This window comes from Vanellus vanellus (assembly GCF_965231255.1).
Source record: "Vanellus vanellus genome assembly, chromosome: 5".
NCBI lineage: Eukaryota > Metazoa > Chordata > Aves > Charadriiformes > Charadriidae > Vanellus > Vanellus vanellus.
Window position 1 is genome coordinate 27,336,604 of NC_138910.1, and position 17,067 is coordinate 27,353,670.

Here is a 17,067-nt window from a genome sequence, read left to right on the forward strand (position 1 = left end):
AACACCCTCACTACAGCCATGTTACTGTTTCATTTCGTGCATCAGGATGCAGCAATGCCTTCTACTCTCTCAAATTCCTTCCGCTTATTCTAATGTACTTCTTGAGTTAATTGGTACATCATATTTAAGCTCTAATCAGAAGACTCCAGTAAACTTGGGCTTGATCAGTGAATAAATATCATGTTGTGCACAACACAATAGTTTTGGGTAAAAAGCTGGTCAAAGTATTTGACAAATGTCTACAAATCCAATACCTGTCTATAAATCAGAAATTACAATTACGTAGCTGGAATTAGCAAGTCACATATGAAGTTATGTCAATTCAAAGATTTTTTCATAATTACTTAATAGTTTGGATACATAGTTCAAACTAATCTTTCTGAAAGTTATACTTTTCTCATTTTTACCACTTCTTTGCTAGTGGGTATTCTGATGTACTTATTGAGCAACAGGCTGTTTCTGCCTCTTAACTGAATAATTGTTAGTCAAAAATATGAAACACTAAGTACCAAACACTGACTCTTTGCAACAAAAGTCTTCTAAAATTTGTATTTAAGTATTTAGGTAAATAGCTTTGTCACCCAGATATTCATGGGTGAGTATTTCCTTACAAAGCATAACCAGATTACAGACCTAATTCATTAACTGCTGGTAAATCATTACTTTATCAATTTGGATTTTAAGCTTCATTGATTGTCCAGTTGAGAAATATTACCTACAGAAGGATACCAATGGCATAGGTACCATGCAATAAAAATAACTTCCACAGTAGAAGTCTAGTATACAAATAAGAGAACAATGTCAACTGAAATATTTTCTCCAACAAAAGTAATCTGAAGTATTCACTAAAATAAAGTCATTTGACTTGTTTGTTTTGAGAAAGTAGGAAAGAAAAAAAAATAAAAAGATATTTTTCCCTCAAAGGAGAAATACTTATTAGAGAGGATAAATTATTAAAATGAGCATTTGCAAATGACAAACAAAATTAAGAAGGGACAGCAATATTTTTACTTGTTTCTGCCAGAATTTCCCTTGTTTCTGTCAACAGTTATTAACAAAAAAATGTGGTACTACATCACTTTCATATAAGCATTCTTTATAATCATGTCTACAAAAAAAACTGATAATGATTTATGATGATTTAATCCCCATCAAATAAACTTCTGATGTTCCAGCTTTGGCTTTTCTGAAAGTCTGTGTCCTGCTCACCAGCCAAAGTGACTAAAAAGATTAAATTTTTTTTTCAGAAGTAACCTGGATACACAGGTGCCAAATGCTATTTATGTTTCTTTAAAAAGAGGTTGCCACAATGATTACTTAGAGGGTGGATTTTTACTATTCAGAACCTTACTAGAGACATATCAGGCTTCAGTGGTACCATTAACAAAGCTGGCCACAATACACTAATTGCAATTCCTAACAATAACCGTCAGTTCTTTCCAACTAGTCTGCTTTTTCTTGATGAAGTGATTTCTGTGACTCTTTATCCAGATGTACCACTCTAAAGCCTAGAAATCTTCCTCACCTCTTTATTTTCTCCATGTTCCATTAAAGTGTGTTCTGCTGATAAAAAAAAAAAAAGCCTCCTTTTCTGTTCACATTTAAATGCTCGGTCCCAGAACTATGGTTTCATTCTACCTATTCTGAAACAAAGCATTTCAGGATGTCATCATTGCAAACACCCTAGGCTGAGCAAGAAGAGATTGCACATATGTGAAAATTTTGAATCTAGTTTGAGCAGAAAGACAGACAATTTTAAGAACTTCCTCCATGGATTTCAGCCCTTCCCTTCCTCTGTCTGCTCCTCCTCCTGCTACGAGGGGAACAAAAGAAAGAAAATGGAGGCCCTGGGTGGAAGTCACAAACTTCCAAGCAATATGTTCTAATTTTGAATTATGTCACCACAGAATGCTTGAAGAGAGTAAAAGGGAAACCAGCACACTAGAGACCTGCTCCGTCTGTCTCTTCTACTGAGCTCAGTAAAAGTCTAAACATTACCTAAGTGAACAGCTAACAAGAGAGTCCAAAAAAGAACACACCACAATCACCACAGAAGTCCCTAGACCTGGAAACATCCTTTAATCACCTGAACACAGGTGATCTGAACACAGATCTCACACACCATCCAAAGCAACCACATGCACTAGCAAGTGGTATCACCAAATGCATCATACCACAAATTATTGTCCAGTGAAAAATCTGACACTTTCACAAGTTGCCTACCAGGAAAAGTTTTGTCCACTAAGCTTTCACAGTCATATCCTTTCTCTCAGGTAGCTCCTATAACACATGATATGAATTTGAAAATCTACATCTTTAAAGAAGCTGTTTTTCTGTATTCACAGAGTATTAAAGAGACTTCCTCATCTCCTGAGATCTGCACTGCTCAATCACAGACAAAAAGCTTTTTCAGGGTAGGTCTTGGACCTACCCAAGGCTAAGGAATTTAGCCTTTCAACTGCCCTAACTGCTGGTGTTGATACAAAAGCACCCTCCTTACATCTGTACACATCAAAAAGTACCCTGCTTTCCTCACTTCCAGAAAAAGGAAAAAAAAAATCCTCACAGGAACAAAAAGCATATGTGAAAGAGGGAAGTTACTCAGTTCATTTTCCCTTCAAAGACATGTTATGAGCACTGCTTAGAATACTACAGAACAGAAAGCATATGAAAAAACCACACAATTTCTTGGCTGAACATTCTGGGTGAGACCTCCAGAACATCTCTGGCTCTTTAGCCTATAGACAGGGAAAAACATACATAAACTCCAGCTTCAGCAGTAGGGCTTCAACAGGGCTGCCACAGTGAACTACAGTTCTCAGTTTACTCAGCTCCTCTGGCAGGAATCAGTGACCTTCACTAAAAAAGGCAAATTCAAGATTTCCATGAAGAACTTGGCTAGACTTGGGACCCAAAGTCAAGTGATCAACATGGAATTACTCAGAACCCCATACCACTTCCCCAATCATTTTTTCCTTTTAGCTTACAGTATCCTCATCTCCTCGTAAGTAACCTTGCAGTAGTGAAGCTGCTCTATCCTGAACGCTCTCAAACATTAACATATATTAACAATGATGTCTTCTAAAGGAGAATAAATCAGAATTATGGTCCCATGTGATAATTGGCAATCTGATGTAGAAATGGCTCTTGAAACAGAAAAGCTACCTACGAGAAAGCAACATAGTTTTGCCCAATGTAACAAGCACACCAGATCTTGCTTCTCACTTTACCTACCAACGTGAAACAGCGGGAGGGGAAATATGCAGCAATAAAGACACTTGGAAGAGGATGCAAGATCTTTGAAGCTGAAAGCACCTTACAGACAACATCATTTTGGAACAAAGAACTAGCCAGCTTGAAATGTGACAAGCTTGTATTCATAACAATAAAAAGCACAGATAAAAAGAATCCCAAAAAGAATAAAAAGACAAGGAAAGGCATTCTAGCTCAAGCACTTAAAGAAATAAAAGAAGTTTTATGTGTCATGGTAGTGACATGTCACATATTGTTTTTCAAATGTTCATAACAATATTTTCTGCCTGGTAGCCTTTTAACACACGCTGAAGAATAGCAAGCAAATTTATTCAAAGGTCCTAAAATGACAGAAATCTTTTTTTTTTTTTTAATTTTTTTAAAGCTGTATAAAAAACAAACTGGCAGTCTGCATCTATTTCGTGACTACAGAATGATCCAAAGAACATGGCTTTGAGGAAGGAGCTTTGTCGAACTCATACTCTGCTGTGCCTTCCAAGCATCTTTGACAAAGAGCAGTAGTCTCCATAGCTGCTTCTTCTCTTCCTCCTCCATGATGACGGAATAATAAAAAATTGGTACACCAGCTTAAGTTTACTTCTTAAGTAAGCTTCTGGAAGCTATGGCCTCCAGGTGCTTCTTTCCCAGGAAGGCATAAGAGTAGCTGATCAGAATCTCTCCGCAGCACTGAAGAGAAGAAACATTACCAGTTCTCCAGCCCACCACATCTTCTACACAAAACGCAACGTCAAATTTTGCCCCTTGCAGACAGAGCTGAGCAAAGCAGCGAATATTGCATTATAAAAAAATGCTTATTGCAGGATCAAATCAGAATTATGGAGACCTATATTAAAAGCAATGCAATTTAAAATTAACTAATATACAAGAGAGATTAATGTAAGCTGGAAAAAGTAACCCAAGTGAAGACTAAAAGTGCAAAATGTTCACCACTTTAATCTTTTGCTAGGGATAGCTGCTAGTGAGGGAACAGTCAGCAATCTGGCAGTTAGAATGCCCTCTTCCAAGAATGAAACACAGGTAAAGAAGTTGGCTTGTCAATTTATGAATTCTATGTATTAAAGGAGGTTTTACAAAGGTATTTACTAACAACTTATTTTGACTCGTATAGATTTCCAAAGAAAGATCAAACTTTATAATGTGTTCTAAAGTTGCTTTCTAAAAAGCATCTCTCCCGAATATTTAGGGTGCTTCACATATATTTTTCAAGTGTACTTTGTCCTTGATCACTAAATAAGCACACAGAGCAAATTAGCACCGAGGGATATTAATTTTCCATGTCATGAAAAAAGGCTTATTGCCAAGTGATTATAAAACTCTGTATGAAGTGTAAGAAGGTGACAATGAATTTGGTAATTTTATGTCATGAGTGACAAACATATGCTTACAAATGTTAACTGAAGGACTACAACAAATTATCTCCAAAATGCTATCAGAAACTTGAGTCATTTAGGTCACTGGGGAGAATTTTGCTTTATTAGGATCTCCCTAGGATTCCACCCAAACCTGCATTTTTGTTGTTGGGGTTTTTTTTGGGGGCTGGGGAGGTGTTGTTTTGGGTTTTGTTTGTTTGTTTTTATCTCCAAAGAACACCTTAGCAGAAGCTATCAGCTTTGACAGAACACCAAAATTCTGGCACTGAACCATAAATTGACCATTACCATAAAAAGAACTGCTAAATGAGAAACCATGTGCTCAGTATAAAACTAATTTCATGCTTTCAAAAGCACACAGTGGCTTCTAGCAAGATAGTGGCCCTGGGACTTGCAAAGACAGATTGGCTAATACAAATGGTGTGTGCTCCTGATGCAGTCTGCTTAGCCAAGCTTTACATGTACTGGCAGTAAATGGAAATTCTCGAATCTTCTGTCAAACAAATACACACTTATCTATAACTTTAGAGCTGAAAGCTATAAAACAGCTGCCTCATAAATATATTTAGCAGGAAAATGCATGAGCTGTCCTAGTTCCTCATAAAAAAAAAAAAAAAACAACACAGCAGTCTTTATATAGTAAGCACAGAAATTTCTATAGCAAGCAAGAAAAATATTTTAATAAATATTTTTCAGCATCTTTCCTTCTTTTATTAAAAAATTACTATCAGTAAATGCAAATATAATCATAGCAGGTCTCACCACAAACCAAACATATTTGCAGAACAGCAATGCTTAATAAGTAACTGAGTTGAACTAATTTTTTGTGTTCTGCTATAGGTGAAATTCTCAATAAAAAACTTTTTTTTTTTAAACACATAGGTACAAAGTCTATTTAGTTTATGATAATGCTTCTTTTGAGCTTAAAGATTTACTAATAGAACTTCACAGGCTACCTTTAGCACACTCTCTGTTCCCTTAAATAAAACTTACTGCACTAAATCTCAAATTTAACTGGTTAGGGAGAAGCAACAGTAATTTTATACCATTCTCAAAGCAAGCTGTCTGTGCAAATGAATTACTGGAAGCTATCCTGGGCATCACAGGTCATAACTTTTAATATTAACAATGACAGACATACGCAAGATGTCAAATCCAGTATATCATTTATTTCATTCTTTACTTTCTTAGTTTATCTGGAGAATCCGAGAGCTCTTGTGTTTTATATCTCATTATAACTATAATTTGAGATTTAACAAGCCAGAAAGCAAGCTCTGGTAAGAGGTATTTAGTCACACCGCTAATTAGCTTCTTCCTCTAACAATAATACAGCATCACTGACATATTCCAAAAACATTTAAAATGCAAAGGAAGTCACCTACTGGAAAGATGCCCTCTGCAAACAGCAAGCAAGGAAAGGGAGCTTGCCACATATTTAGAGTTACTTTTAATACTGAAATAAGAAGAGAAGAAAAATATGCATTATATGCCTTGCCGTTTTTCTTATCCTTTCCACTGGAATAACTACAATACAAATGACATGCAGACAGAAATAATGCCAAACATGTAAGCATCCACTCTTAGTATCATATCACAAAGCAATTCAGTGAAGTTTAATAATAAAAAATCATGCTCACCTCTACTGGGAAGTCCGCTCCACATTATGGCAATACTATCTAAGCAGCTTAAACAGCAACCAACTTATATAAACAAAACTTCCAGTACGTGACCAATATGATCTACGGTGCTACAGAGTCTTGGCTCGAGCCCTGATCATCTGTGTGACAGTACACTGTTATACCAGTGCAGCCTCAAACCTTCCCAGATGCCGGCTTATTGCATTGCTCATTGAAAATCCTTCACACGCTGGCAACATTTTAGGGAAGGACAAGCACACTCTGAGTCATTTGTAAAGAAAGCAAAGCAATTTCAGTTCTGTATCTTCATGCGTACCGAAACACAGAGCACTGTCAAAGTAGAAGTCTGAGGTGAATTTATGCTGAGAAACAGGCAACCCAAGCCTTCATTATCAATGCATGAAATCAGCTACAGTGATCAAATTCAAACAAACCATTAAAAAAAAAAAGGATATGATTATGAAAGGCTCTACGGATTCAGCTCCAAACCACACAGAACGAAGAATCGTCTATCTAGACTGTGTAAATGTTAAAAATAGCTCTGTCTTTTTTACAATGAACACGAGACAGAGGAGAATCAGTAGCCTGTATTCTGATAGATCGTTATTGAAAAAAAGATAATCCAGCAATAAGAATTAATGATTCCTTACAGATTTTCTAAATAAGATTAATTTACAATTATGCAAATGAACAAATAAGTACTTTTTAACCACATAACAAAGTCTATTACACATAAACAAATAGGATATCTATTAAAGAGAAGCATAAATATTTGGATGAAAAATTTGAGAATACTGATCCAGCAAAGATCTGTACAGCCCAGCAGATTAAGTATTTGTACAAAAAAAAAAAAATAAAATCAACAACTAAAAGCATGACATTACATGACCAATGCCTTCATCTTTCAAACACAACAATTTTTAATTACTTACTATGAAAAATCTCCATGGCTTATTAAATTCATGCTCTTCCCACTCCCACACAGACTTCCCACTATGTAAATCTTTTTGTCTTTTCAGGTACTTCATATGTTTTCTTTTCCAAAAAAGGTAAGAGGGCATGTGTCGCTGTGCATACTCACACCCACAGAGATACACAGTATAATAAGAATCAGATGTAATCACGACTAGCTAAAGTTTGCAAAGAAATAGAAAGACACAGGAGTTTTTATTATAGTACCTGTACAGTTATCCAAATATACTACTGTGTCATGGCACAACTATGAGAGAAATTTTGGCAGGGTCTGATCCCAGATGAGGATACTTACCATATGAGAGAGTATCTGATTTACTTTTGCAAGATAAAAATAATAAATCTGACTTAATTTTTTTTTCAGTCATTTTAATACAGAAATCACTGTTGGAAATGCGCACTGAATAAAAGTGATGACTCTGCATTTATAGCTCCCTTTTCATCTCAGTTGTCTACACCTGTAAACTGCGGATCACATCCTTCAAAGAGATGGTTAAGAAACCCTTGCAGCAACATGACTCAACTGATTTCAGTAGCTCTCCAGGCCATTGTCCAGGCTGTTTAAATGACAAGGGAGACCCCCCCCCCCCAACCTAAGCAGATGAGTCATCACCACTCCTGCAGCCATTCTCAGCTTGAAATCATGGCTGGTGAGCAGCTGTATATTTGGTCCTAGACTCTAGAACAACTGATTATCTGATATCTTAAATACTGGTTCTTTACCACAGCATAACTGCCCCTGAAGGCAGGTTAAACTCTCCAAGAAGGAATTTTGCAGAGACTTTTGATAAGAGAATATATTTATGCCAACTAATGGCAAAGAGTGCTAACTGTGGTAGACAGTTTTATTTTGAAACCCTTCCCCACTCCACCCAAAGAAAGCACCACCCCCCTTAAACTGCTTTTTTTCCATACTAGCCAATTACTGCATTTGTTTGCTTACACGTCATTCATGTGCTCCTCATCTCCAAGAGGACGAAATGAAGACTACAAATGAATAAATGGTCTGCTAACCTTTACCAACTTCAAAAAAGGTTGGGTTTTCTTTTTTCTACTAAGGAATTTTTGGATGTTTTACTCTAATGCAACTTGACAGAAGTTGCAACATCAACCAACCTCAACAAAAAAATAATTTTCCACTTTCTTTTACTTGAAGACTACCAGTAAGTACACATATCATCTAATTATTTTTATGAATTTTACCAATACTTTCAAAGTGCAGCTACTCAAACACAGAACAAAGTATTATAGATACAGTTTGTAGTTATTAGCAAACAAGAAGCAGTCTTTAATGTCAGCTCTGTCCCTACATATTAACTCTTATCATCAACATTTTGTAAGGAGTATCAAGTGCACCAAAACAATATAATAAACCCCCTTAATTTCAAAGCAGCTAATCATGACTGCTATGAAAGAAAAATAGCACTAATCAGTTATCATAAATACATTTCATATTGTAAGACAAATGTTAACTTATGTAAAAGTACATATTTCTTAAGTTGTGGAAGATACTCAAGTGATGGAAGGAATATGGAGCCATCTACCAAACGCAATCTTGTTCAAAAGACCACCGAAAAGAAGTCAACACGCCCTGTAGTGAGAAGTGAAATACTTACAGTTTCTCAACAGCTCACTAATCTAAGTTGCATTACAGGAATGTAACTCATATTTAATTTTTATTATATTGGAGAAAGGTAATAGTTATCCTTTTTAGCAAAAGAGTCTAATCTTTTCCAAATAGACTAGCAATATACGATAGCAAAAAGGGGAGCAACCTCCCTTTCGCACAGGGGCAGAGGGAGAAAGCCCTGAGGCATTGCTCCACCTTGTGCCCCCACAGCAGCAGTTTTTTCAAACTGCTTTCCAAAAGGTTGGGCTGTAGGCATCAGATGTGGAAGGCAGAACAAGGGCTAACTTTCTCCAAGTCTATAAAATGTTGAGGCATAACACAGTGCTTTCTACTGTCCTCCTCTATACATACCAATTCTATAGCTCTGCATGCATGCATTTAGTAGGACTCGGTTCACTAACTTTTTCAAGATACTTTTGGTTGCTACTTAGCATTCCTCTGAGTACTTGGTAGAATAATTCATAAAGATCTTCTGTAATAAAAGTCAGATTATGCTGCTTCTTTTTTTTTTTTAGAAAAATGAAAGACAAACATTGATAAGGAATTTGAGGACCTAGATCAAGAGGCTTAAAGTAAGCAAAAATTCTGTTCTCCATTAAGTTGGCACAGAGCAGTCTTAGATGGCAACTAAGCTACCTGTCAGAAAGCTAGTCTTGGCCAGCTAAGGATTCAAACCTACATGTGAAGACCTTCATTTAGGATCAGATTCTTCTGAATCTGGTCAGATTTTTCCTCTTAAAGCCAAGGAAAAACACTACTGAAATCTGAGTAATGCACTGCAGTTTCATTCTGTTGTAACAGACCATCATTTATTCCTGCGCTGATCTCGTCACCTGGCAAGGTAATTTCTTCACAGTTTTGTTTAAAATTAAATTAAAAATCTTCCTCATATGCACCAGGCCAAAGGTGGACATGTGAATATAAGACTAGCTGGAATATTTTCAGAATAATTTCTCAACATCTATCAATAGTCAATTTAACTTTTTGAGAGAAAGAAGAAGTCAAATGCTTAGAAAATTAATTATTAATCTAAATTAGATGTTTAAGAAGGTTCTTTTCATTTGACATAGCTGAAGACACTTTTCACAGTTCCTAATTCTAGACATTTGGCAAACTAGTATGCAAGTTAGTTATATAGTCTGTGGATCCTTTGAAGGATAATTCTGAACACTTTAATTGTAAGCCTCCCTGCCTCCATTAACTTGAAAGGATGCCTAGACTGCCAACTTAATATGGCATCACACAAGGAGACAGAGCAGTTCTAATCTCTATTGCCAACAGTGAAGAAAATCTGCTTTCTCCATACACCCTTCTTCTCCTCCCATGTCCAAGATTCCTGTTTTACCTTCTCCCTTGCACAAGCATTACCAGACCCTTTCTGTGATCTGACCTAAGTCACAAACACAACAGAAGTCTAGTCATTTATGTACTTATTTTGCTAGTTTAACAAATCCCTGGCTGTCAGTGCTGTGAGCCAGATAACGCAACTGTGTATTGATAATCTCTCAGGAAATCATCCTGTGATTATTTCCTCAGTATGACAGGGGAACACATTAACTTGTAGGACTGTTACCTACAAAGAGTCACAGCATAGGGGCCCACAGCATTTCCAACACCGTCCTGCAAAATTTCAAGAGCAAAAAGGCAAAGCTGCTACCAGAATACACTGCCAGAGGACTGACATCCCAATCTCACTTCCAGCCAAACCTACTGAAAGATCTTCAAATGGGCATTAATGAGAGCATCTGGATCCTAAACCACATTCGCTGTTTAAAACGCCCTAGGACCCAGGAAAAAGTGATTCTGCTTTGCCCACTTCTAGAATTTGGGTGCTTTCTGTAACAAAAATGAAACTATCCTACCCATTTCCAGGGCTCTGTAAAATTTAGACTTCGATAGTTTTTTCCAGTCCACTCACTCTTAAAACTACAACAGCCTTTCCCATGTTAGCATGAGGGCAAAGGAAAGAGAATCAAGGAGATGTACCACGAGATACCACCCCAGGGAGCAAGTAATGAGAATTTGTGGAACTACATCGGTGTCATCTCCAAATGAGAACAGGGAGGAATATAACAAAGTCATCCATAAAACCGCCCAAAGCATACACGAACAAACAACTCGATGTTATCCCTACAGATAGCTTGCTTAATAAAAAAGGCTTAGGAAAATAACAAGCCAAGAAAACCCACAGCCGTGGCTCGTTTGCTCAATCGCCCGGGCTGCAGCACCATCTCGTGGAAGCCTTGCGATCCCGCAGGCACGCTCCCTCTCCGGCCTGCAAAATCCTGCCCCCACTCCTATCTTTATTTCCTAAACAATTAACTCATTCGCTATCTATTAGCAGATAAGGAGTCAAGCAGTCTTTAATTAGCCAGGTTGGTAGCATACTCTCAAAACTAGTTCCTCCCCCTTTGAAGAGCAGATACTTTAACCCTTGTTTCAGGGTGGCAGGTGCGATTTCAGGTACCCAAAAAGCAGCTGAGACCGGACCCACTGCTGTCACCACTGCAGGCTCCAGCAAGACATCTGCTGAAAAGCTTTCAGCATGTCCACTACAAAATACATTTCCTCAAGGCTGCAAGAAACTACCCTTTCTTTTCCTGCTTATAGGAAATAACTGAAAAAAAAAAAAAAATCCAATTCAGGCTGCAGAAGCAAATATACACTTTCTTATTTTCCTGGAACTTCATTTATTTCTTTCTGGCAGATGCCTGGCCATACATCGGATATGCCTGGCACAAGGGTAGGGATGGCCCTGGGGAATAGTATCATTGACAAACTTCAGCCTGAGCTGCAATAAGACAGGATGAGTAAGAATGGTGAGGAACAATCACTAACAGTCAATAGCAAAGGCTCTCACACCATGTGCAATATACTTTTCCAGTAGAATACTGTTTTCTTCAAACACATAATTTTTAACACCAATCTAAAGAAAAAGAGTTCAATGAGTGGATCAAATCACCAAAGCCTTCCAATTTAGTCAATTAAATGTCTTGATTTGATCAATATAAAGAAAAGCAGCTGTAAACTTTATTTTACATACAATTTTACTTGCTGTGAAGTAACTGAAATTGCCAGTACAGGTCATATAGCAAAACAGCTTCTAGATTTCAGTAATGAGATGAAGGAGACAAAATAAACAAGAGTCTATAGAAACAGAGTAGGCTTTTTAGAAAAATATGTTCCTAAATACCTTTTGAAATTCTATGACAATTGCACACCTACTCTAAATATAAAGAAGTAACTTTAAAGTTATCTCCAAAAACATATTTACACTTCAAATGTATAAAACCCCCTCATCTATACATTGTAGAGTACTATTGTGAAGAACTGGAATTCCACAGGTAGCAAATGTTGGTAAACTTTTCAGTAGTGGTACAACAAAGACCATTTCCTATTACAGAAAGTTACCAGCAACAAATTGAGGCTGTAGTTGTGAAACACAGTGGAAATCAACAATTAAAAGGATGCTTTATAACAACCTGAGGCCACCTGCCACAGAGAGGACCTCAGAAGATGATGAATATCAAGATATGTCTCATGACTCCTCTGTGTTCATCCCCATTTGGAAGAAAGTCCACCAAGTGCCAAGGAGGCTGGACACAGCGTCAGTGCACAGATCAGTTCTGCCACACAGGATCAAGACAATTCTGGCAGGTCTGTAATCCTAGTTTCTGTACTGTCAATGAATATTTACAGGCATGTATATTTTGCAGTCACTTTATTTTCCAACAGGAATATTATTAATTTCACACTTATCTTATGGAGACGGAGGAAAACTCCAACCACAGATTAGCAGGAACCTTTGCAGAAAGCTTCCTGAGGTATGCTGAACTGTTCACTGCCTGGTTCATTAGAAGGGGATGTAGTTACAACAGTGAAGTACGAGAGCGGCTAATTGTTTCCTTCACATGTGGAATAAAGTCTGTTCACTGGTGAGGTGAGATGAATATAATTGTTCTCTTACCATCTGCACAATTAATTCTGTTTACGATGTTAGCCAAAGAAATGGGAAAGGCAGACTCCCATTACAAGGGGTAATAACACTCCAGAGGATGTGGATTAAAGCTGAGCCTGGATAATGTCAATTTATAAGAAAATTAATTTCTACTTATTTTTGGAAAGTGTTCTTTGAGAACTAAATTTCAGTAAATTTTGTTCTTGTATTGGCTCTTAAGCAGCATATTAAATTGTCGATGCAATAACAATAAGCTGCCTATGCAAGGTATTTCTTTTAAATGCTATGAAACCAACATACTTCAACTATGGAAACATAGCATAACTAGTAAATAACTAGGATATAGTCTAATATAGGCATCAGTGAACAAAGCACAAAGAAACATGAATTTTAACTCCCAGGCTATACAGTAACCCCAAAGCATGTGTTCCAGCAAACATAAAATATTCTCAGCATCAGAGCATTCTTTGAGCAACAGTGCCAAAGCATCAGCTGCAATCCCCAAAAATGACTGCAAAACCAACAAGTGCAGGGTCCAGCTAACAAAAAGCAACAGAAAACATACAGTGCAAAAATTTCAAATTCACAGAGGAATTTAAATTAACTTAGAATGTCTCATAGCTATTAAGTTATTTTAATGATGCACACAATTAAGTAATTTAGGTGTTATTCAACAGGAATTTAATCTTTCAGACCACTGGCCTTACCCAAGTGATACCATTACACTCCTTGGTTCTAAATGGAACGAAACAATACCACAGACTTCAAGAAAAGTCAAATGCAGTTAACAAGAATGAAAATCAGAAAAAAAAAAAAAAGTCTTAGCCCTTTAAAGCAGTTTGACTGTTTCTATACAAAAACCCCAAAGCAAATCCCCTCATGTGGCTACTAAAAAAATTCTCTAATAAAATTAATAAAACTTTTTTCCACAAAGACTAAGATCTGTTACTTCATCAATACCTCGTGTTAATAAGCAGCAACTATTGCTTCTTCTAGACAATAATTCATTAAGCCTGCAGCCTTTTATTTATCTCAGAACCAGAAAGGATTACTTGCTATGCTTGCTTGAGATATAAAGAATACTGTTTAAGATCAACTTTGGCTGTTTTGGATTCTACAGAATGTCAAACCCCCATGAATTGTCTTTAACAAAATAAATGGAAAGTAGGAAAGTACCTATTTCAACTACCAGAAAGAAAAGCACCCTTAAAGTGCTCAAATTTTCTTCAATGGTGTTGGAACATCACAGAAAAAGGATAATCCTGCAGCAAAATCCTTAAACTATGGACATGTGTTCACTTTCTTATATGCATACAGAAGGAATACTACATTTTTTTCAGAACAGCTGTGAGCTAACACTGAAATAAAATAACCTAACAAGAAAGCACATTATGTGCTTTGCACCTTTACATTACGCATGTTAAATACATTTTGCCCAAGCATTTGGTACCTTTGTCTTGCCCAGTAAGTAAAAAGTATTATTTCAAGTTAGTTCTCACTTGAATGAGAGTAATTAAATCCCAGACCACTGAAAGCACAAACAATGAAAGGGCCAGGCCTGTATATTCCAGCTCTCCTCCCCCTCTTCCCACCACTACGTTTCTTTTAGAAGTCTTTTCTGTACTCGTAGCATCCTTCCAGAACTTTGTTTTGGGAACAAAAGCAGATGACAAAATACATGACTATTTGAACCCACAACAGCTACTTTTAAAATAGACCCTACGTCAACTACTCAAGGCCCAAAACAGCGATTAATCATGCATTAACACAATATTGTCTTAATATGGGTTGGCTTCACAGCAAAAGAAATACACCACTAATTCTGAACATGGTGAAATATTACTAACTACTAATATTAATCTTTATTAAGTTTAATGGTTATGTTGGGTGGGAAGGCAAAACTTAAAAGCTTCTTCAGATCTCTTGACCAAAATCCAGCATCTCATACTAATCACATGTACCTGTGCTCGTACTTGCAAACAAAGTGCCAGGAGTTGTACTTGTAGGGAGTTTTCCATTATTTAGCTGCTTCACTCTTTTCAGGTGAGATTTTCCATTGTAATGAACTTGAGCTTGTGCTGCAGAGTTCAGCTGTATATTGCACACTTCGCAGAAGGAAAACAGTATCTTCTTTTTTTCTTTGCTTAATTGATAGTCCTGTCTGTCATACCTCAGTCCTTTTTCTTCAAAGCCCCGTAGAACAGCTGGTTGATTCATAATCCCATCTTCAAAGACGTGGTCAGGACTTAATGGACGCTTCATACCTACAAAGTAAACAGACACAATTGTTACTAGAAGCCAACTAATAATGCTCACTACTAATTCAAAATTTTCTTTTTTAAAATGCTATACAACACAAACCAAAGACCAATTCCAACAAATGAGGTTCCAAATTGCAGAGGCATCACGTAATAGAGAAATACATGCATTTGTGACACACCGCAGAGCTCAGAAATAATAAGTTGGCAATATATCAAAGTCTGTGCACAACAACAACTCACAACAACTCATTATTTTGTTGTGGAAGCTCTCTATTTTAAAGCAGGTTTATTATTGCATCTCTAGCAGAGGTTAAGATTATTTTCAAATATATTTCCTCCGCCTCACTAAACACTGGTTCCAGAGCTTTTCACTTTCCAATACCCATAGCAGTACCCACTGCCCCAAATACAATTATTCAACAAAAAGGATGCCGACAGAGATATTACTCAAACGCTGGAAGACAGTAGACTGTTCAAGTGAGACTAATGAATACTTTCCACTTTTATATACACTCAAATTTTCAGCCTTCAAACAAGCATTAAGATATTGTCTAGAGTAGTCCATCAATACCTTCACAATTAAAACTATTATACAGAGAAATGCCAGCTAGAAGTTAGTCTTGTGGGAGCTACAAAAATACACAGTAAATGACAGTCCCTAGATAACAATCCAAGAGCCTGAAATATGCACTTGTCCCTAGAGAATAAAAACCTCATTGTGATGAATGAACCAAACTGCACAAAGAGCAGTTTTATATATCTGGCGAGGAGGTGTGTAGGTGTGTATTTTATTTAGGGTATGCTGCTAAACCAGTAGAGAAGAAGGGGAGAGCGCTCTTTATAAGGGTGAGGAGGGTATAGGGTAACTCAAATAGAAAATAGTTCTGTTTTCTTGGCTAAACAACTTGCTGTTTACAATTTATTCTTTCCCAGCACCACCCAAATATTCTGGATCAGTTGAAGGCTGGCTCGGGGAACTGTGCAGAAAAACTCTTGCCAGGCAAGAGTGCACCTATATTCAGCTTTTAGGAACAAAGGGGCTTCAAACACAGGGTCGCTTTTCATCCCGGGAACCGGAGCAGCACAGATCTTTGTGCATACCTAACACTCTGCTAGACAACAGCAATAAGAGAGACCACACCTCTATGCACACAAAACAAAACACAAAAGCAGTTGTAGCAAGCCTACCCAAAACAGTGTAGTCACAAGCAATACTAGAATACTCTGTTCATTATCCGGACAAGTATATTACCAGGAGAAAGTCTGTTTGGTTCTTTGGCACAGGTACACATTCCCAACTCTAGCCCATGCTTAAAATTTTGTAAAAATTCCTGCATGATTCACCAATCAAGTATTGTAAATGAAGAGTTCATAGTCATAGTCATATATTTGTTTCATATAACTGACAGTTCTGTCATCAAAAAACCAAAAATTATAAACAATACATTAAGATATGTGTCACACCAAATATTAAACCAAAAAATAATTATTGAAAATAATTGTAGGGTCCAGGTACCTAATTGCTTTAAAAAAAAAAAATAAATACTAGCGATCCAGAAAACCTAGGCTAGACACTGTCACACTAAATCATTTAAGCTTAAGTATCATATTTCAAGGCCAGCAACCAAGATCCTCGACTCAGCTGAGCTTAGATGACATTTTCATCTGAAAATTTAATCTGCTTAGAGCTTTGGTATTTGTTACTTTTCAATGTATTTTTTAAACCGTAAATAACTTCTTCTACTCCCTTTGTTTTCCGTATATTTTTATTTCAACAGTGCTGTTGCAGTTTTTGTTCACTGAAGTAAAAGGTTTTGAAACAAAAGTATTTTTATACTATATTGTTTTAGATGCTATAAACATACAAATGTAATTATTTAATAATAAAACAGGTAACAATTAAAAATGCTGGCTTGTCAGAAATCTCGTAAGTTTGATTGCAGAAAGCAAATTATAATTCAAAATA

The 17,067-nt window shown here is 36.7% G+C and overlaps 1 protein-coding gene across 3 annotated transcripts in view; it reads right to left on the reverse strand.

Moving 5' to 3' along the window:
- ZNF385B (zinc finger protein 385B) overlaps nt 1–17,067 on the reverse strand; it is a gene marked incomplete at both ends in the record, with an annotated part of 176,617 nt that overhangs the window by 131,420 nt on the left and 28,130 nt on the right. For 2 of the 3 annotated variants that reach the window (XM_082483284.1, XM_082483283.1), the window contains one exon: nt 14,802–15,104. In XM_082483284.1, coding sequence (XP_082339410.1) covers nt 14,802–15,104 — 303 coding nt within the window. Of the gene's footprint in view, nt 1–14,795; nt 15,105–17,067 lie in introns of those variants that run through there. The other variant, XM_082483285.1, reaches the window with a different exon arrangement.